The 21,172-nt window shown below is 36.0% G+C and overlaps 1 protein-coding gene across 2 annotated transcripts; it reads left to right on the top strand.

The window, feature by feature from the left end:
• The first annotated feature begins 456 nt into the window (after window positions 1-456).
• Window positions 457-19,221, top strand: LOC143458847 (kelch-like protein 26). 2 transcript variants are annotated; one of them, XM_076955725.1, is made up of 14 exons: window positions 457-857; window positions 9,489-9,609; window positions 10,006-10,159; window positions 10,527-10,744; window positions 10,969-11,118; window positions 11,541-11,634; window positions 11,881-12,056; window positions 12,221-12,382; window positions 12,510-12,600; window positions 13,317-13,411; window positions 15,194-15,395; window positions 17,229-17,369; window positions 18,696-18,857; window positions 18,942-19,221. In XM_076955725.1, the coding sequence occupies exons 2-14, from the start codon at window positions 9,595-9,597 to the stop codon at window positions 19,076-19,078; spliced, it is 1,797 nt and encodes a 598-aa protein (XP_076811840.1). In that variant the 5' UTR covers window positions 457-857; window positions 9,489-9,594; the 3' UTR covers window positions 19,079-19,221. The 2 variants fall into 2 exon arrangements, with proteins under 2 accessions (XP_076811840.1, XP_076811839.1); XM_076955724.1 differs by lacking the exon at window positions 457-857 and adding an exon at window positions 8,457-8,576 and having other exon boundaries at window positions 18,942-19,219.
• The last annotated feature ends 1,951 nt before the right edge of the window (window positions 19,222-21,172 follow it).

Below are 21,172 nucleotides of genomic sequence, written 5' to 3' on the forward strand. Positions count from 1 at the left end.
CCATGAGGAATCGAAAATGGATGTATTAAACGGGTTTTTTAATTAAATTAAAATTGGCGTGAAGATGAAACACTTCGGCGTGCATAATGATGAACCTCGTCTGCAAAAGCGTGACATAGGTACAGGTGCCACACTTTCGTAGGTGGCCGATAGTTGAAAGTTTGGCAGTTGGAAGCACGAGATTTATCAACTTGCGTGCGAAATTTTATTTTTATGGCAATGTATAGTAAACAAACAAAAAAATGCTAGTTGATTGAACGCCAATTTATTGTAATATATTGCAATAAGTTTATATTAACATGATGGCCACTGCCAGGAATTCAGTACATAAGACAAATAGCAGTGATAGAAATTGTAGTGCTTGGTGTCACGTAAAGTTTCTTTATTATGTTAGGTGTGGACGGATGGCCTCGGGCAGCAGACTTTAATATATATATATATATATACGTATAATCAAGTCGGTTATAGTAGGCGCAGTTATGTTTGGGGGAAAAGAAGGCACACCGCTAATTATAATAAAGAAACAAAAAATTTAAAGCTTTGTCCATGCCAATTTATCACCCGACCATTCTTCTAGGTACTTTATAAAGATAGGCTAACTGCGTGTGCTCTCGCCTTCTGAGATAACGTCATTTTTCCAGGTCACTGATTTTTGCTCAATAACATGTTTTGGGACAGCTGGCTGAACTTTTGTATCACTCTGAATATGCTTGCACGACCATGTGAGTTATGATTTCATTTACCCAAGGGAAACCTTAACCTTCGGTCACATGAAAAAAGTTCTCAAAATTCCCACTTAGTGCAAAGCAGCAGCCCTCGCCTTCAATACCCACATGATTAGAGGTCAAGGGATTATGGTACGCAGGTCATATAGAATAGTTTGGCAAGTGTTCTGGCACGCTCGTTGTGCATGTTTATCGGCTGTTAGCAGTTAAAGTAATGTATGAAATCTTTGTTAAACTTATTCAGTGTGCATTACAAGCTTTTATTTAATTGTTTATTTTTTATTACTATCCATTTATATCAGTGGCAGTAACCTAGTCATTCTACTAGCATTGAACATACCAACCAACAGATTTGAATACAGTAATTTATTTTTTTAATCTCATTAAAAAAAGGTATTTGTTGGCCTGTACTAATATGTTTAAATGAGGTCAAACCACTGTACATGATAGTATAGTAAGACGTCTGTTTGGAGGACCACTTAAACATAAACATACAAGTATGACTCATCACCAATAGGTAAAAAGGCAAGCGTGTAAATGAAAATTTTCCAAAAAATGCGCATAGTATACCTGACTTGGCTTGATAGTTAGCTACAGTAACGCACTTTAATTGCATTATTTTGCATTTTAAGTCTGGAATAAAACTTCGGTGTACTCAAATTTAGAGGTTAAATTGGTCAACCTGCCTACATTACTGTGTAAGTAGATTTACATTTCTGGTGCATCCAAGCATTTTTGGCACTTGTCATTTTTGGTTGTTTGGTTCACACAAGATCTTGCTGATAACAACAATGCCCTGCTGTCCAAACTGAGGCTAAGTCTGTGTATTGCACCCAGAACAGCCTTGGCGTGCAATTTTTTCCTTAAGTTGTGTGCCATATTTAAACCAAAAATGGTCGTGCTTACTGACAAGACTTATCAGCCATGGGTAGACTACAAACCAAATTTCACATTTTCACACTCGTTTCGAGCTCTTGGAATGCTAGTTTATAACAAAAAAACAAGAAATAAACCTTCAGTGCACACCATAAAATGTGCTTCTGCACGCACAATGCAAGATACTTTCTACCTGAGCTCTAATCTACGTTTATAACAGTACCACGCTACTGGCTTATTTCATTTGAATAGAAAGCCAGACAGTTTTAAGTTTGTCATAGAATTGTGGGGATCATGTAGAAATTGCAATTAGTTATATATATTGGCATGCATAAGTTTTGATTTCTCTCCAGGCAGATAATAATGTGCAAAGCTTGTAGCGGGCTGACAAACGCCTCGCAGACATGTCAGCGTTTAATGAATCATGTTTTTCAAGGTGTTTCCAACGTGGCAACCTTCATTGATGATATTTTGATCTTCTCCAAATCGCCGGAAGAGCATAGGGAGCATTTACGCACTGTATTTGAACGACTTTCCAAATTCGGCCTGGTGATTAACAAAGAGAAATCCATTTTCTTCCAGACGGAGATAAAATTTCTGGGTCATATGGTGAGCAAAAACGGGATTCTTCCCTTACAAGACCGCGTAGCTATTATTCGGAAATACCCATTGCCCGACACGGTAAAGGAGCTTCGCCGATTTTTGGGTATGTTTGGATTTTATAGACGCTTCATTAAGAATTGTGCTGCCTTACTCATTCCCCTTAATTCGATGTTGTGTAAAGTCAAACGGCCCAGTCAGAAATTGGCATGGTCTGAAGAAGCTCAGCAAGCTTTTCAGGACTGTAAAGAACGTTTAGCTTCAGCGACGGAGCTCTGTTTTCCAAAAATCAATGCAAATTATGTTTTGTCATGCGATGCTTCGGGAAAAGCAGTTGGTGCTGTGTTAGCTCAATGCATTGACAATAAATGGCAGCCCTTGGCATTCTTTTCAAAAGCGCTCAACTCAGCACAAAGAAACTATAGCACCTTTGATAGAGAACTAACTGCTTTGTTTTTGGCCACCCGGCACTTTGCAGATATTCTGATTGGCAGGTCGCTTACCCTGGTGACCGATCATCGCCCCATAACACAGGCTTTCCAAAAAGCCGGCACATCAATGTCCCCGAGACAAACCCGTCAGTTCAGTTACTTATCGCAGTTTACCGACAAGCTCATTTACCAAAGTGGACTTAGTAATGTTATAGCGGACAGTTTGTCCCGTATAGAAATCAATACTTTTCAGTTACAGGACTATACTATCGACTATGAACAATTCGCTCAGGATCAAATGGCTGACGCATCTGTAACAGCACTGCTGACCGACCAAACTGGCCTGAAATTGGAACGCCGTAAACTTCCGGATTCGGACCTCTCGATTCTGGGTGACATTTCACAGAAGAGATTTCGACCGATTGTGCCGACCGCGTATCGTGACGTCATTTTTCACAACATTCACTCGCTCTCACACAGTGGATACAAGAGCACACTCAAACAGATTGGCGAACGCTTTGTATGGAGTGGTATGAAAACGGATATCAAAAATTTTTGTCGCACATGTTTGCCATGTCAACAAAGTAAAGTTAGCAGACATAACAAAACACCTTTACAGCCGCACAGCGAACCCACAGAACGATTTCGGTTTATTTTGGCAGATATAGTTGGACCATTGGTGGAAAGTGACAATTGTCGTTACATTTTAACATTTGCTGACAGGTTCACGAAATGGGTTGAAGCGATTCCTATACCAGACGCCACTGCAGCAACCATTGCCAGAAATTTTCTGCTGCACATTGTTGGACGCTACGGAGTACCTGAACAACTTCACACCGATCGTGGTCAGGTGTTTATGAGCAAACTTTTCACAGACTTATGCAGGACCCTTGGAGTCAAGCTTGTTCATTCCCTGTCATTCCGGCCTTCCTGTCTTGGATTTTTGGAACGCACCCACCGAACGTTGAAAGGTGCCTTGAGAGCGTGCGAATTTCCGCAGAATTGGACGGCCAACTTGGGACTAGTGCTTTTGGGTTTACGGACATCGCTCAAGGAGCATGTAAACTGTTCCCCAGCTGAGCTTGTGTATGGCTCTACCTTACGAGTTCCCGGGCAGTTTTTCGAAGCCCTGGACGATGACACGCCCTCACCTTCTCAATATGTGCAACATTTAACGAACTTTATGGCCACCTTGCGGTGCATACCGCCAGTACATCATGCAACTCCGCCAGTGTACATAGACAAAAGTCTTGCGGACTGTACGCATGTGTTCGTTCGCGTTGATGCTTCTAGGCCTAGCTTATCTCCTCCGTATGCAGGACCTTATAAAGTTTTGGCCAAATATGACAAGTATTTCACATTGGCTATTGTAGGACAGCATCCTAATGTGTCAGTAGACCGTCTTAAAGTAGCTCATTTGCCTGTTTTTGATTCTGTAGATATAGTCAGTCCGCAAATGACAGAGACGGACTCAGTTGATGAAGTGGTTAATGATACTAATGATATTTCTATCGCTGCAGATTCCAACGCTGATTTGAGTGGACTTCCGACATCTCCGGTGGAAACTGCTGAAGACATTGAAGTCGACGACATATATTGGGACGCCTTAACCGACATTCCACCTTTACGCACCACAAGACGAGGACGTCAAATTCATTTGCCGAAGCGTTTTCAAGACTAAGCATGTACGTGCCCCTTGCCTTGTACTTGATTTGCATAGTTGTGGTCTCCCAACCGACAATTGGCTTACAAACCTTTAACCTGTGTCAACCACATTACAAAAAGGGAGAATATTTTATACCTCCGCCGGAACCATGTTTGCATAAGAAACATACTGCAATTCACCAATGCACAGCCACAATTTATGATCCTAGTCACCGCTTAATCGACATCGAGGTTTTTGTGTGCCGTACGTTTATAACTACCTCAATAGCAACCCATTATTTCTTTGGATCCAAAAGTCACGACGATAGTACAGTTGCAGGACCTGCTCCAAACCCGGATGCTTGCGATCTTTGGAGAAGAACATTTCAAGCACCCAATGTTGGAGAGCTGAAGCAGCAGAACGAATTCACATGGGCTACCAGAAACAAAGTTAAACGACGCTACAGCTGGCCCTCCACGACTACTACACGAACAGTCAATGGCATCCTGAACAAATCGATTTTGAAATATGATCCGGTAACGCAGAAACTCATGTCGAGCATAGCCACTTTAGCGAAGTGCCAAGTATCTTCCGGTTCCTGTATTGTTGGAGCCAGAACGTTTATATGGAAATTTAAACAATCGTTTCAGTGTCCTCAGACTGTTCCTCAGGGAGTCCATAAACTGTTACTACATTACCACCAAGAACATTTATACAGAGTGCAAATCAAAGCTCTTGGGATTAGTGTGCATCATCGTGCAAAGTGTGCTGAAAAGACATTTCAATGCTACAGCCGAAACGCCATTTGCACGCCTACAGGATTGATTCTGGTTCCGCACAATTGTTCGGAGCTTGCAGCTTTAGACTTTTACAAAACCGCGACAATCAAACAGCAATCCAACGACGTACATAGCCGCTCGTCCAGTTCGGAAGCCGGTGCCCTTGCGAGATTCATGACGGAAAGCAATGACAATATGGCTAACCATGTCTCTAATCTAGTAGACGATATACATTACCTCGAGTGTCAAGTTGAAACACTCGTATCATCTCTTTATGCGCTGGTCGCACGTCAATACCCCGGGGAAAGCTTAACCGCAATTAGCGGACAGAAGAAAGCAGCCGTCACCATCGGTGATCTTATAACGGAAATTCAATGTTACCCAGTATCGGGAACCGTATTACGAAGTCTGGTATATAAGGGTCAGTTTTCTGCTAGGCCCTTAGTTGAATTCTTCTATAATAATGGATCCAAAACGCTCGGTCAAATCTACCGAGACGGCAATCTTTATAGAGGAGTTCGATATGTAGATTCCTATGTTCCTGGTCGCATTTTCTCATTTAACATTGGTAACCAATTTTATCAATTTGAGAATTACTCTCTGAGTCAAATAGACTCGGATGTGCAAGCATTACGTCCGTCTTTCGCACCAGTGAACTTTACCACACCAGACGTTGATTTTGAAACCTTTGTCGATGACTATCCTTCAGAGGAAGACCAAGGAATTGAAGATATCCAAAATATGCTAGTATCGATGAGCCAGTTCAAGCTCGCACATGATAAATTTTACCATTTTCTAGATGCCAATACTGATCAAACTAGGGATTACGATTTCTCTAGCGTCAGACACACAATCGAGAATACCTTCTCCAATGTATTTTTGAGTGTTTTATCTTCTATTACAAATCCTGTTTTAGGCGGGATATTGGTTATTTTACTATTCATGGCAATGTTTTGGGGCTTTGTCTTAACTATTTGGGCAATTAAGTTTTACAGAGGACATGTAGTCGACTTGGCACGATCTCTCATCTCTCGTGTCCGTCGCATCCGTCAGCCAGCCATGGAAGAAAACGTCCCTCCCGAAGATGCTCCAGAAAACAGAGAGGATTTAGTTGTAACGCAAGAGGTCCGGCATACCGATGAAAACCCCAATGAACCGCTATACCCTAATTTACGTCAGCATTAGGCTTTGTCGCGACGTTGTCCGATTACGGTTATAACGTAGGTACAGCGCGAACGTATTACCTTTACCTTTGCGTTTCCTCTAGTTCACATAGCTGAATCATACCTTGTGTTTGTGTGTTATTTTCTTATATGTAGGTGTCTACTTATATGTAGTGTGGTACTAGGTTTTGTGTGAAATTACAATTAGGATACTTGTATGTAACTTTGGTTTATGGTAAAAGTATATACAAAAACATATCAAAATATTTAAAAACCCTTCTATATAACATAGCATTAGTGAAGAATGTTTACTGCTATATTTTTTTTTTTTTTTGCATATTCCATCTGTGCACGTTCGTTGACCGCATCACAATCCTGACAGGAGAGAAAACAAATTCTGCATTCACATTGCAAGCTGACAACAAGAATCTTGCAACCTGCCACACCGACATTCCTACCTCGAAGCTTTTATGAGTGGGGGGAATTATTGTGGGGATCATGTAGAAATTGCAATTAGTTATATAAATTGGCATTGTATGAGTTTTTGTATTTTTTCTCCAGTTTAGATAATGTAATGTTTGCAAAAGCTTCGTATTCATGCTAAGCTCTTATTCAAACAAAGAAATTCTAACCGACATATTGACGCAGATTGAAGTATTTCAAATAGCATTGTTTTCACGGCGTAAAGTTTGAAGTGTACTTGATGAAATGTTTGGATGACGTAGATTCGTAGAATAATAGATAGTACACACATACACGTAGCAACGATAAATTAACATGGCGTTAGCTGATTGGCTGACGTGTATGATATAAAACTTTAAGCTTGGTGCAAATCGTTACCCTGGAAGCTCTGGCCGGCGAGGCTCTGCAAGGGCTTGTCCCTTCAGAACTTGCTAGTACTTCTCTCGGCTCTTGGAAATTCTCTCTTCTCTGAGTTATTTCCCTTGTTCTGCTAAATTGAAGTTATTACTGAATTATTATGAAAGTGGGATCATGGTGTAAATATTGCTAATTCGATACAACTTATTCGGACAATATAACAACTAAACTTTATGAAGTTGGTGTTGATTTAAGAAGCAATATAGAGACAGTAAACGCAACGGAGTCAAAGACAATCATTAGCGGAGTCAAACAGTCAGACTTGGCTCAGGCTAGTCTAAAACCACACACCCCATTTCCCATAGAATAGTGCATGTGCAAACCAAATTATGAAAAACTCTTTGAAAATTTTTTGCCAACGTTTCGTTATTGTTTATCACACAAATATCTTTGTGATGGTATTTAGTGATTGAGTCAAGCTTTGCCAAATATCCTAATACAAGTTTAAGTGTAAAGGTCTGCACTCGTCATTGTAAAAAATCCATTGCGGAAGATCCACCGTTTGTTGCTTTTTTATCCAACAGCATTAGCAAGACAAGCTCACTGCCTATAATCTCGTCTTCTCACCTGAATATGTTTTGTCAGGTCACTGATTTTTGACCAAAAACATGTTTTATGTGGCTGTCTGAATTTGGATCGTTTTTTTCCAAAGTGTATGTACTGTACATTAAACAGTTTACTGTTTATAGTTTACTCAGTTACAGTTGTTGTTGTTTACTCAATTACTTACAGTTTATACAGTTTTATACTGAGTTTTCAAACATTCAATGCAATTACAAATAAAATGATAAAAACTGTAATAAACCAGTTTTAGACATTAAATTCATAAAAGTTTGTTTGATAATTATATACATTAGCATTTTCATCAGTCCGAAGCTGGTTCCAGTTTATTATATGACCATTATGATGAATGTGTGCTCTCATATATCTACTTTGACTTTGTAATTCACAACCTACTTGAGCATCATGCAGGAAAATTATGAAACAGTATAATGAACCATTATGTAAATTTAGCATAAGCCCTCAGGCTATTATTGCTTTTATAGCATTGTCGCTGATAAGTAATGCCAACCTGTTTTGTAAACGGTTTTAGTATAAGGCAATGCTATAATGCAGTGTTAACCAAACTAATTCACGTTAATGAAGCTATTGGAACAGTGCATATGGATAACTGGCAATGTACAAGACAAGATTTTACTTTAATCCTGGGATTTTATTTTAGTCCAGCGAGAGTTTATCAGTTAGTAACCAGTCCTAGTTAGTAATACTAACGCTTTCAATAATTCTATTATTACGACAAGGTGTAAACTTCTGTGCATTAACTATTGTTTATGAAAAGTAAGGTTTTATTTCTAATAAACTTGAATTATTAGAGTTAGATTAATTAACGATTTTAAGTCTGTTGAAGTAAACTTTTCATTTGAAGCAATGGAATTCAACTACACTCATTCGTCTGAAACTTTAAACAAATTGAATGAGTAAGTTTTACATTACACAAAATTGTCGTTGCTTATGATTAGGTTTGCTTCGATTATTGTATGTTCTATAATCGAAAAAGACCTTTATATGGGTTAATGTCTCACGAACCTAAAATTGTGAGCCAAAAGGTTTTCCCACTTCAGTTGTTCTTGAAGCACGGTATGCACTGCTGTTCGTTTTGTGGCTAAAGAAGGACAAAATGAACAAAAAATGATGCTTTAAAATGAATTATCTCGTTGGCAAAACCGCAAGTGCTAAAAATAAGCAAGTTGTTAAAGTATGTGATGTTATAAGTGTGATGGGTTAAGAGGATATTACGAAACCATACATAAAATCATACGATTTAAGTCAAGATCTCATAATTTGCAGGAATTAATTGATTGTGTGTTTGTAATGAATACACACCATATCTATTGCTCCAGACTAAAACAGCCAAAAGTTTGTGTTCAATTCAAGCATTTTTAGGTGTAAATCACGCTAAAGACAGTTGTGACTGTATGACAACCAAAAACCAATTTAAACAGCAATACAGCAATTAAAAACATTTTAAGCAAGCAATAAGGAAACAATTTTTTTAATTTAATTATCGCTAACATCATAATATAACCTAATCATAAACTATGAAAACTCACACAGTGCACTAGACTGACATTTTTGCTAGTCATACAATTTATTTATGCCTTTAATCTCATTGGTGAAGTTTTGCGGATAAGAAGACAATAACAATTGAAATAGACGTCACATACATACTGCTTTACATATGTTTTTTACTATATTGTTTTATGTTGTTGTCATAATAGTGATGATTGTTATGTGACTGTGTGTTATATGAGTTTATATCGATAACCAGTTTTATGAGTTGGTGACCATCAAAGTTATTTTAAATATTTACTGATCTGCGTTTCATTAAGGGAAAGAAAAACGAACGAAGGCTGTGATTTCACAATAAAAGCTGAAGGAGAAAAATTCCTTGTTCACAAATGTGTAGTCGGTTCATTCTCAGAATATTTCAGGGCAATGTTCACTGTAAAGGTAAAATTAACCACTTAAAGTCAGTGATGATTTTTCATTGCTGGAGCTTAGCTGCCACATTTATTTTAGCGCTTTGTTCCATAGTTGCATTTTCTGTTTCTACTTGTTTGTGACACATTGTAAAGTGTTACAAATATCATGAAATATGAGCAAGTGTTTATGAGTTATCCAAGGGCATTATAGCAGCAGCATAAGTGCTTTTAAATGCTTAGTTGCCACAATCGTTTTTACTACTTAATGACAATCAATGCTGCTGTTGTTCAAGTAAAAGTAAAAGGTACCCCAGTTTGGGAACCCTTGGTTTAAAATGATAGATGGCGTTAATTTTTTACATTACAGTATCATAATGAAATAAACCATCGTGTCTAACACTGTTTGTAACATGCTTTTTTGTAGATGAAAGAAAGTTACTTAAACGAAGGAATTATGAAAGACGTTAGTGGTCCAACAATGGCATCCATTCTTGACTTCATGTACACTTCAAATACAATTCTCACTCATGACAACGTATATGATGTACTGGAAGCATCAGAATATTTTCTGATTCCAAGTTGGTATTATATAATGACTGAATTATGTATTACGTACCTTGATTCAATATTATTTTCATTGAGTGTTAACTTCATATCCACTTCATGCATAATTCTCCATCATGAGAACGTACTGGATGCATCTGACTACTTTTGCATTCCAGATCAGTATCCAATGATAGCTGTGGTGCATATTTACTCAATCATTAAATTTAAAGCTTGTACTACTTGTTACTTTAATGTATTGCTTATTGATGAGTTTATTGTATGTGTCAACTGACAGACTAAACAGTATTCGAGCAAGCCTTCTTTCGATGATGGCATATCGATTGAAAGTAAATATACAATTCGACTGATCAAATAAATTGAAACCAAATTTTTATTTAGCTTTAATAGAATGCTGTGCGAAATTCTTCATGAAGTCTATGAATGGAGAAAATTGTTTGAAAATTCGGTCTTATTCAAACCGATACAACATGGATGATCATGTTCAAGCAGCTGAAACTTTCATTTCTAAAAATCTCAGAGCAGTTTTAAAAAGTTTTGATTTTCTTCAGCTCAATTTGGATGATGTCAAAGCTTTGTTAAAATTGGAAAATTATGAAGTACGCTCAGAAATAGAAAACGTTTGTATAACAGGGAAATAAAAAAATGTGTTAATGTATTTGGAGTTACTTCGCTGAAATGCATTTTGTTGCTTTTATGCTTAGAAAAAGTAAATATTTTTCATTGTAACTAAATAGTAAACAAGTAAATATATACCACTTGTACAGTTAAGTGTGATTATTAAGAGATGACACTAATTAAAAGTTTACATAATTGGTTTCAGGATTTGATTGATGAGGGCAAGTTTAAAAGTGTTGCTGATTGGACAAAATATGAAAATGACGCAAGGAGAAAACACTTTTATGATTTGTTTCAACTTATTCAACTGGATTATTTATCCAAAACTTTTTTGAAGGACTTTGTTCATGCGGAGGTAATTTGTTAGTGTTTACAAATCACTCAAAAAGTGTAGAGTTATCCACAGTATATTTGTGGAATAACTTGCCTTGAACTTAAACTTATTATCATTATTGAAAACGATATAATATTTTTTACACAACAACTCAGGTAGAAAAATCTTTTTTTATATTTTTTTATCGGTTTCTTTACGATTTGTTTTTGTGAAAACATTTCTCCGGTGACCATCTAAAAAAAACCTCTGGTAAATTATTACATGTTTAATTAGGGAGGGATGAGCATTCTGGAATATCCAAACTAATTTAATTCCTACGAAATATATGGTTTTACTGCATACATATTTACCGTACCAGTGGGGTTACATTAAGTTATGACATAACTGTCCTTCTATCGAACTTCGAGTTGAACAAACCTAACCTAACTTGCACTGCACATTAGAAATTAGTTCGTGATTCCGTGGATTGTATGAACAAACTTCTAACATCACTCATTTCTCGAATTTCTGTCGCTTCAGCTAGTAAAGAAAAATCCGGTGAGAATAGAACAAACTTTTTTTATTAAAGTTTGCTTGCTATTCAAATATTTACGTTTTAAAACATTTGTATTCATGATTTCAAAATGTAAAGCTTTCTTGTGAACTAACGTTTTGAATCGTTTGTCTATAAAGTGTGATGCTTATGGGGAAAAGTTTTATGAAACCGTCTTAGTAAATATAGTGATATGCGTGGTAGCATTGTATAACGCTTTAATCAATAACTGAAATGTAAATTTTGTTTAGGAATGAAAGAACACTGCAGAAAAATTCTTAAGGTGTTTCCCAACGCAGTAAATTTTTTGAAACACCAGTCTTATTCAAAACAAAATAGCACGGATTATCAAAGTCCAGGAGGGGCGAATTTTCTTCAGTTTGGTGTTGATGATGTCATGGTTATGCTACAATCAAAAAGTGATAAAGTAAGCAGATTATTTTAAGATTTAGATGTTTTTGCCTGGCAGTGATCTATGAGATGTGCTAATAGATGTATAGTAAAGTAGTTACTAAGGCGATTTTTGAATGAACAGTTTCATTCACATCAACGTTATGTGAAATTTTTATGTACACATGTGCAAAATTATAGAAAATTCACCAAGATTTGGTTGAAGAGGACAAGTACAAGAATGCAGTTGCGTGGACAAGACATAATTTAACTGAACGAAGAAAACATTTCAGTGATTTGTTTCATCTCATTCAACCCAACTATTTGTCAATGAAATTCCTAATTGATGTTGTTCACAAAGAAGTAAGATTAACAGAGTAAAACTTTATCATATGAATTTTGTGGTTTTCTATTTTTGATCAATCTAAATGAATTTTAATACAACCAGACAACATCCTGGATAGAAATGATGTGTAAGAATATTTTGCAGGAACTAATTGGCCAATCAACTGACTGTATGAGCTTATTGGTAACTTCCTTATTTTCCCGAATACCAGAATTAACTTACAAAAAACGAAAACGTGAGTGAAAGTGGTTTTTATATTTTAGACTAGAGCGGTTAATAACTTAAATTGTCTTGACACGCGTCCATTTTTTATCAGCAACTGCCAAGGTTTCTCCGGACATGTTGGTTTTCTTAAATAAATTTTGAATTATAAGTCAATTATAAATAAATTTAAATAAATTTTGCTTGTAACTAACCCTGTATAATGTTTCATGGTTTTGACAGTGCATAAAATTATAAGGTTATGATGAAAGCTTTGACATCAGCTTTATATTAATATAAGTTAATTCTTTGCTAAACAGATTTATGGCAATATAGAGCTGTTGAACCAATAACATTTAATATACAACACTACATGGACCAGGATAGTAATGATTAAGCGACTAGTGGTAGTAGCAACAGCAGCAGTAGATTTGACAAATGACTTTGCATGATGTAACAATGCTTACAAGTGTTACAACCTAATACGGCAATATTCATTTTGATCGGGTTTTGCGGCTTATCCTTGAATTAAGTCCTTAGTGCCATCATGCCTTTGATGTGCGCTTTCTAATAAAAGTGTTTAGGCATTTGTATTTTGTTACAACGCATTTATCCTTCCTAATAAATGACAGAACTTAACGTTTTAAATAAAAATCCAAACAACTCGCTTGCCACAAAAATTGTCCACAGGCTGCAACCGGCCTGTATTTGCTTCATGCTGGTTCTAACGAAATAGAACATATTTTCCAGGTCAGTTTGATGAGATACTTATGATCGATGGAGAAGATTGTCCACGAAGTGTTGTCAAGTTCAACACCAAGACAAAGCAGTGGAGTGAAATGCCGGTATTTTTACTTTATAATGAATTTGTTTCAAATAAGAATTGTGATTATGATGTCATAGACATATACATATTGCCACAATATTGTGACACTTGGAAATGAGTTGAAAGCATAATTTGTTCCTCTATGTCTGTGTGTTCATAGCCCAGTGTGACTTAAGATAAGATGGTTATGTTTTCTGTCAGTAACAATTGGCTAGGGCAGATTTCTCTCATAAATCAAAATAAAATAAACTTTTATTCAAGGGATGAACAGATGAAGTTCGAACTGAAATATTTTTTGAATTTGCTGCGGTTGCAGAGCAAAGTAATTAAAGCAATTAATTATTGCACTTATTAAAACATTAGAAACAAAGCAATTATTATGCAAATGTTTAAAAACGTGAAATGCGGCGAGAATGATCGAATTTAAAAGAAAAGTATCCAAGTGAAACGGCTGTGTTGAGACAAAACCATGTTGCTGCTTGTACTAGATCAGCGGTCTCCAATCTTTTTATACGGCATTCAATCAGAAGCGAGAATGCTGTCTCCAGTTTGTGTGATTTTGATTTCAGTTTGGGCATGAGCTTGCTTGTCGACCTGACTTTTTGGGTAAAAAGCTCTTCTTAAGGCCTCCTGTAAACAGCAATTTAGCTAGTCTGTGAATAGAAATGCAGGATAACTTTCAACTGACAATGGCCTAGTAATGACTTAAAAATGTCGATTTAAGTTAATGTATTTACGAACATGCTTTAAATATGTTTGGTAGGTCAACCTAATGGAAGCCCAAGTAACCTACCTAGCTGGTACTTTAAATTTTTTAAACAAGTCAATTCGACAAGCAAGCTCGTGCTCAAACCGAAATCAAAATCACACAAACTGACAACAGCATTTTGGTTGCTACCACGTAGCTAAGGACAAGATAAATCAACCAATCAGAAGCATTTTTGGTTAAATGCTGTATGGCGTATACCTCGGACTGGTTTCATGCAAACTAATTGTTGCGCGGACCGGCAAAGCTGGTTTAAACATATAACAATGAGACAGGCACAAATTTGTTGTTACGCTAACTCAAGTCCATCCTTATACGGTGTTATTTCGAATTTACTTGAAAATTTTCATCTGACGTAACTGTCTACTTTTAACAACTTGCTCCACCTTCATAGCAAACACTCGGGTTTTTGTTGAAAAAGGCTGAATCGAAAAACCGCCGAAATCCACTCAGAGAAAGCAAAACTCCATCAAGACCGCTTGTCTTGCTCTTGCTATTGTGAGAAATGGAACATTGTTTTGCGCATTTATTTGTCACAATGTCTATTGTTACAAATAAATGTAAATGACATTTGGTGCCCGGCAAGATGCTCATGCACGTTCAAATTTTACCTCTTTACGAGGGTATTAACTTAATTGGGGCAAAATAGAATTGACAGAGAAGCAACAATATATTGCCATGTTAAAGTGTTTTAATTATCGCGACTAACCATTTTATTTTAAAAGCACAAAATTCATTTTGAATTGGTAAGCTGCTAAGAAGAGTGAATGTTAAAGTTACGAGCTAACAAACATTCTTTGCGGTCGTGGAATGTCGTGGATTGTCGTTTCTTGATCGAATCGATTGTTATGGATTGTCACCTGCAGAAAATTTATACCTGTGTTGTTATGTGCCACTGTATAATCGTCTCAACCACAAAACTTTACTTTATTAATTTACTTTATTTAATAACACCATATCCAGTATTTAGTTGACATTGTTAGTAAATTCACTTCAGTTGATGTTGACTTTATGCAATGATGTTTTATCATACAGGATACAAACATTGCTCGGACTCGGCCATCTGCTGTGAATTATAATCAACAAATTTTATTGATGGGTGGTGGTAAAGAATGGCGTGGTCCTTCCTACAACTCTGTAGAGATGTTGGACTTGAATGATGAGAATCCAAAGTGGGATAGCAACTTGCCTTCTATGGGAGAAGAGCGATATATATTTGCATCAACTTTATTGAATGGTAAGTTGTTATGACGAGCAAGTTCAAATTCATACAAGTTATAGACAGTGATTTTAGGGAGCAGCTCTTGTAAAAACAGCTTCGTTCTCGTTCATAAATGAAAGGAAGAGCGTTATTCGTGCTTACCTTCTTTTATAAAGAAAAGAGCACGCTCGTGTCGCTCACGTTCCCGCTGTTTTTGGTTAATTAAAAATATTTTCACTCCGGTTCGTTTCAAGACACAAATCGTATTCGTATGTTACAAACATCATTTTTGCGTTGTAAAACGTTTGTCCAACTGCAGCTGTAACTGCTGCTAATCATTATTTGTTGTAAATGTCATAGGAAATTTGATGGAATAACATAGTTAAGATATGTTTTGTGCACACTTGCCATAAATGATTAATATATATATAGAGTTTTAAGAAGCTTCTACGATTGTAGATGCCGATGTTTAACAATTTAACATTCTTCACTTTCAAACAGTGTTGAAATAAGTAAAACACTTACGTAATTACGTAACGGAGCTGCTGTTACGAACGTTTGGTACGTATTATTATATTTCGTTATTACGTAACCTACTTTTGGGTATGTTTTGGTATGTCTGTGTAAACACAATTGAAATGCGTGCGACATCTGCAGTTCTGCACTCGGCTCCTGGCCCACATTGTCGTTTTCCGAAACCGGACAATAACAGATTGTATTGTGACGTAATAACCGTCCTTTGATAACTATTGTTACGACATAAATCAAGTATGGAAAGTATAGCAGTGACATTGTTAAACTGTTGAAATGGTGTCACATTGCACAAAGCCCAGGAGAAATATCGCTTTTACATCTCGTAAAAAAGTAGATCACACACTACGTCGATAAAGTTACGATAAGCAATTAAGTTTGGGAAAATGTTTGTAAGAAAATAAGTGAGATTAACAACGACCATAATAAATAACCTTTAATTACATTTCAACTTGCTTGTAAAATAAAGAAGACAAAAAGACAATTTTTCTGGTGACAGCCATCGAAAAGAAACGCAAATTTTGCGAAATTGAAACTCAATATTAAGCAATTACTTGTGATATAAACCTGCTTTGCCAATAAATAACAATGACATCACAGTATTACAATGAAACAACGCGCGCGGTAGCAGGAAAAATTACGTAATTACTCACGGTCAAGTAAATTACGAAATTAAATGTTCGAGTTACGTGCAACACTAATTTCAAAGCATATATCGATTAAGTTATAAAAATAACGGCAACGTAAAACTAATTACGACGCCAGGATGAAAACTCGGCTTATTGTTATAGCGAGCTCGTGGTTCGGGTCCGACACAATAGCAAGGTAGATTTAAATTAGGCGAGTTATTTAGCAATTACTTGAGGACAGATTTAGATTTCTATGTTATACATTTAAGTTAGATTAACAGGAAACTTTAAAAATAACTTCTACCATACAATTGTTTCCGATGAAACAGTGAAAACTATTTTAAATTTACGTCCAGCTTCAGACTCTTCCCCGTTTATGACATCACAATAGAAAGATAGACTTAAATTAGGCGAGGCTCTGTCACTGCTCTTGACCAAGTCACTCAGCTTGTCTTTATACGTTTTCTGATTAATTTGTTTTATTTTGAGTTTTGTTTGATTTTACCCGGATTTGGAACTTTTCAACAAGCGAGTCTATGCTTTAACCACTCACTAGTGCTGTGACGTAATCTACAAAGTATTTGAAACAAAAAACACAGCACATCACAATAAATTCCGTTTAGACTTCATTAATGCAATTTTTATGATGTCATTGTAAGATGTAAGAAAAAGTTTCCTGCGTAAATATTTTCCTGGTTGTGTCTTGTAGGACTTGTTTATTGTGCTGGTGGTTATAATGACACTGGTCATCTATCATCATGTGAAAGTTACAATCCTGAAGAGAGGAAATGGTCTTCGATAAGAAACATGTATATAAAGCGAACTGACCATGCGTTGGTCAGTGCACGAGGTGAGTTTATTGTTTTGATGTTTGAAGTAAACTTTTGTCAAAGTTGTCGAAGTAAATTGAGAGATCTCAATCACCAATCGTTCGTTTCCACATTGATAAAACCATACCCTGCACCCGGTAGATTGCAGTATACGTGAAACAGATTCTTGGGTTCTTATTTGATATTAGGCGATTATTTCATCACAATAGTTAGTTTGCGCAATATTTTTATTGGTAACCGGGTTATTAATTTGTAAATAGTAATTTGATGCATTGATCGCGGAAGTTCTCTCATGTCTTTGAGTATTTATGCTGAGGTTTACGCAAAGTTCATGACAAAATTGGACAACCAAAATGATTGTTGTAAAATAAAATTGCCGAACTAATGGAATTACGTAAAGCCGAATTAATCGAACTTGAAAACATGAAAACATTCACAATTCTGCCGGGATGGACAAAAATGAAATAATGAATTGAACGGATACGAATTACTCAAATTCGACTGTATTAAAATAATGTTGATTTTACCCTAATATTGAGTTAGTTTTCACAAAAACATCCGCTTTTCTCAAAACCCTAAAAAACAACCGGGTTTGTCACTTACACCCGGAACCCGGGTTTTGAAATTTCGTCCCTAATTTGAAAAACTAATTTTCTCTCGTTTAAAACGATTTAATAAAAAAAAAACTCAAAGCGAGTTCAGGCTGCCTGGTCGTGTCAAGTGAACTCGTTGACGAGCTTGGAAACAGGTTGAGACATTTTACGTCAATATCACAAAATACTGATGACTTGATTGGTTTTATGGAAACGGGAAATTCATACATAGGCTTAGACACTTACTTGAGATAGTATCCTCAAAAGATTTAAATAAGTTGCCCTAAACCAGTAGCCTTGATATCGCATTGCAGGTACTCATTTGTGCGTAGATCGTCGTTCTGACTCGCGTCGCTGACTTGACTCGACTCGCTTAAGCTTACTCATGTAAAAAGGTTGATGTCGTCTTTTGTGTCCAAGAGTTTAATCGATGCAAAACGCAGCTCAGGTAATAGAAAATCAAGCTGTTGGTCACGTGTTAAATGTTCTATGATTTGAAATGACAGTCTGTGTGACGTCACAGATATCGTGTTTCCCAGCAATGTCTAAATTTGGCGTCTGGAATCATATGCCGTGTAATTTGAAACAAATTTATAAAAATCAGCAAAAGATAAAATAAGCAACGGAAATTGGTCAAAGAAAATCTCACCATTGCAAAAGATTTGACTTTTCCTTCATAAATTGCTGGAGCAATTATGCTCGAATTTCAAGCACAAGTGACGTGTTTATTTGATTGATGGTTTATTTTGAAAGGTTTACTTTATGTCCTTGGAGGATATGTTGATGACAACAATGTAACAAACACAGCAGAATGTTATGATCCACTAAACGGATTGTGGGATTATATTCCACCGATGAAAACCTGCAGATATGGATTAACTGCTGTTGTATTAAACAACGAAATATACGCGATAGGTGAGTCTTGCTGCAAGTGCAAATATCTTACAAATGTTTAAGGAGGTTTATGACTTGTCATGTTGTTTAAATGAATTAAATCAGGTGGAATTGGTATCTCTTCTGTTGAAAAATACAACCTGGACACGAAAGCTTGGATTGATGTTCCATCTATGAATGAGAAAAGAAATGGTGGATCAGCTTGTGTAGTGGATGGCCTTATATGGGTGTTTGGAGGGTGAGTAATTATATGTATACGTAATTATTATACCTAATCACATTATTTTAGATTTATATCATTTAATTTATGTATTATACTATCATAAATTTACTTTTAATAAGAGCTTAATATCTGATGCGCTTATTGCAAACCTGGGGTCCATGAACCACTAGACGAGATGAAGTTGAAGGTCATGATGAGTTTTGGGAAATCAATTAAAAATATTTCATTTGATTAATTTACTCAGTTAAACTGTGGCTCCATCAGCGATAATTTTATTGTAAATTATTATTTATATTTATAGTAAATTAATGAAATGAATTTAAAAAATTTGTTTCATTAATATGCTCATTTAAGCTATGGCTTAACCAATGACAGTTTAAAATTCCAGTGATAATTTTCTCAGTAACAATTCTTTAATGTAAATTACAACTGGTGTTGCCGCTCAATTACCAGTGTTTTAAAGTGCGGTTTCAACAGTGATATTTTGAGATAAAATATCATCACTGAAATAATTATCACATAAAAGTGATAACTAAAATTGTCAATTGTTAGCCCAGAATGAGATTGATTTTATGAAAATTTGCAACAGCACTCCAGCATGCAGAATAGATCATTCGTAGTTATAGTCATGGAGATTGGAGAGTGACAGTTCTTCAAGCAGCGAAGAAGAATGTTTAGCCGTAATAGCCGTTGCTCTGACATACAGACAAAGAAAGCACAGAGTGTGGGTTAGAAATGCGTTTAAGAAAATATACCACCAAGTACAAGTACGAATTTTTAAATCTTTATCGAAAAATGCAGTGATAATATTTTAAATTACTACTGGTGGAGCTGGCTTTATAATGGCAATGGCAGGCCTCGGACATGTTTTAATTCATCACAAAGCCAATAATGTTTTATGTTTTTTGGCCATTATGACATCATAGAGCATATTAACAATTATATTATTGTCTTGCCAAATGCAATCTTCACATATCAAGCGAAGGGGTTTTACTTTGCAGACGTAGCTTGTGACTGTCTGATTGTGAATGGTTAGGCAGTGTGCTTCGATTCGGCAGAAGATTTGCTGCAGTAGCTTATAATCAAGTTGGTTCCTAACTTAATCTCATCACAAGAATATTTCTAATTACGCGATTAAATTCTAAATTAACAATATTGGCCCGATGCGATGGTGCGTCGTTTCCTTATACGATTGTTTTGCGTTTATGTCAAACGTTTGAATTCTGCTGAAATTGTAACAAAAGACATTGATAAAGACAAATAAATAATGATAAATGTTCACAGTAACTTACTTGAACTTCGGTTGCAGCTGGTGGCGAGGAATCAGGCTGCCGTGAATTCTGGACCACATTATTTTGTAACCGTCCTTTGCGATGTGGATTGCGTAGTTTATTTATTATGGTTAATATATCCTGGACAATTTGCTTTCCAATAAATAACTTGCTTATAAACTGGTACAGTTATTATTTTGATGGACTCATCGTTAAACATTTGCTAACATTTTGTGTTTAAAAGTTTACTTTATATATGTTATAGGCTTGGTGCCGAAACAGTCGAGTTCTATGATCCAGCCACCAACAAATGGCAAGTATCGACCAACATGGACAGACAGCGATGGTGTCCTTGCGTCCTTTCCATCTGAAGTTTTGTTGGATTTTGATTTCTTAATCTGGATATGTGTGACAGTTCATTTAATATATTTCGTGATTCGTCTAAATATTTTTATCTGTATTGTTTTATTTGCCAATCTTGATCAGCAATCGTCTGGCATTTCATTTTGACGTCACAAAAGTGATCATTTTCAAATTTGATATTTTGTGCTTGGAAATGCTTTTACGTCGTTTCCGTCAGATTAAAATTTTTTAATCAAATTCCTCACGTTAAACTACTTGTTTTGTACAAAAAAATATTTGATTTCAATTAAATGTATTTCTTGCTCTTATAGTCTTTCGTTTCAATTTGTAAAGTTTATTCCAGTATATCTTTGTATTTCCATCTATACAATGTCCCTCTACCTTGGTTGTCTCAAAAATAAAATTGATTTAAATATGTTCTTGTCATTAGTTGTTGACATTGATCGAATATTTCCATTTAAACCCGATGATTACTTCGT

Source organism: Clavelina lepadiformis, chromosome 5, assembly GCF_947623445.1.
Source record: "Clavelina lepadiformis chromosome 5, kaClaLepa1.1, whole genome shotgun sequence".
NCBI lineage: Eukaryota > Metazoa > Chordata > Ascidiacea > Aplousobranchia > Clavelinidae > Clavelina > Clavelina lepadiformis.

Coding starts and splice junctions, on each gene's coding strand:
- LOC143458847 (XM_076955724.1), top strand. CDS start 8,527: ATGGAATTCAACTACACTCATTCGTCTGAAACTTTAAACAAATTGAAT. Junction 10,160..10,526: donor AGAATATTTTCTGATTCCAA/GTTGGTATTATA, acceptor ATTTTTATTTAG/CTTTAATAGAATGCTGTGCG. Junction 12,057..12,220: donor TACAATCAAAAAGTGATAAA/GTAAGCAGATTA, acceptor GCAAAATTATAG/AAAATTCACCAAGATTTGGT.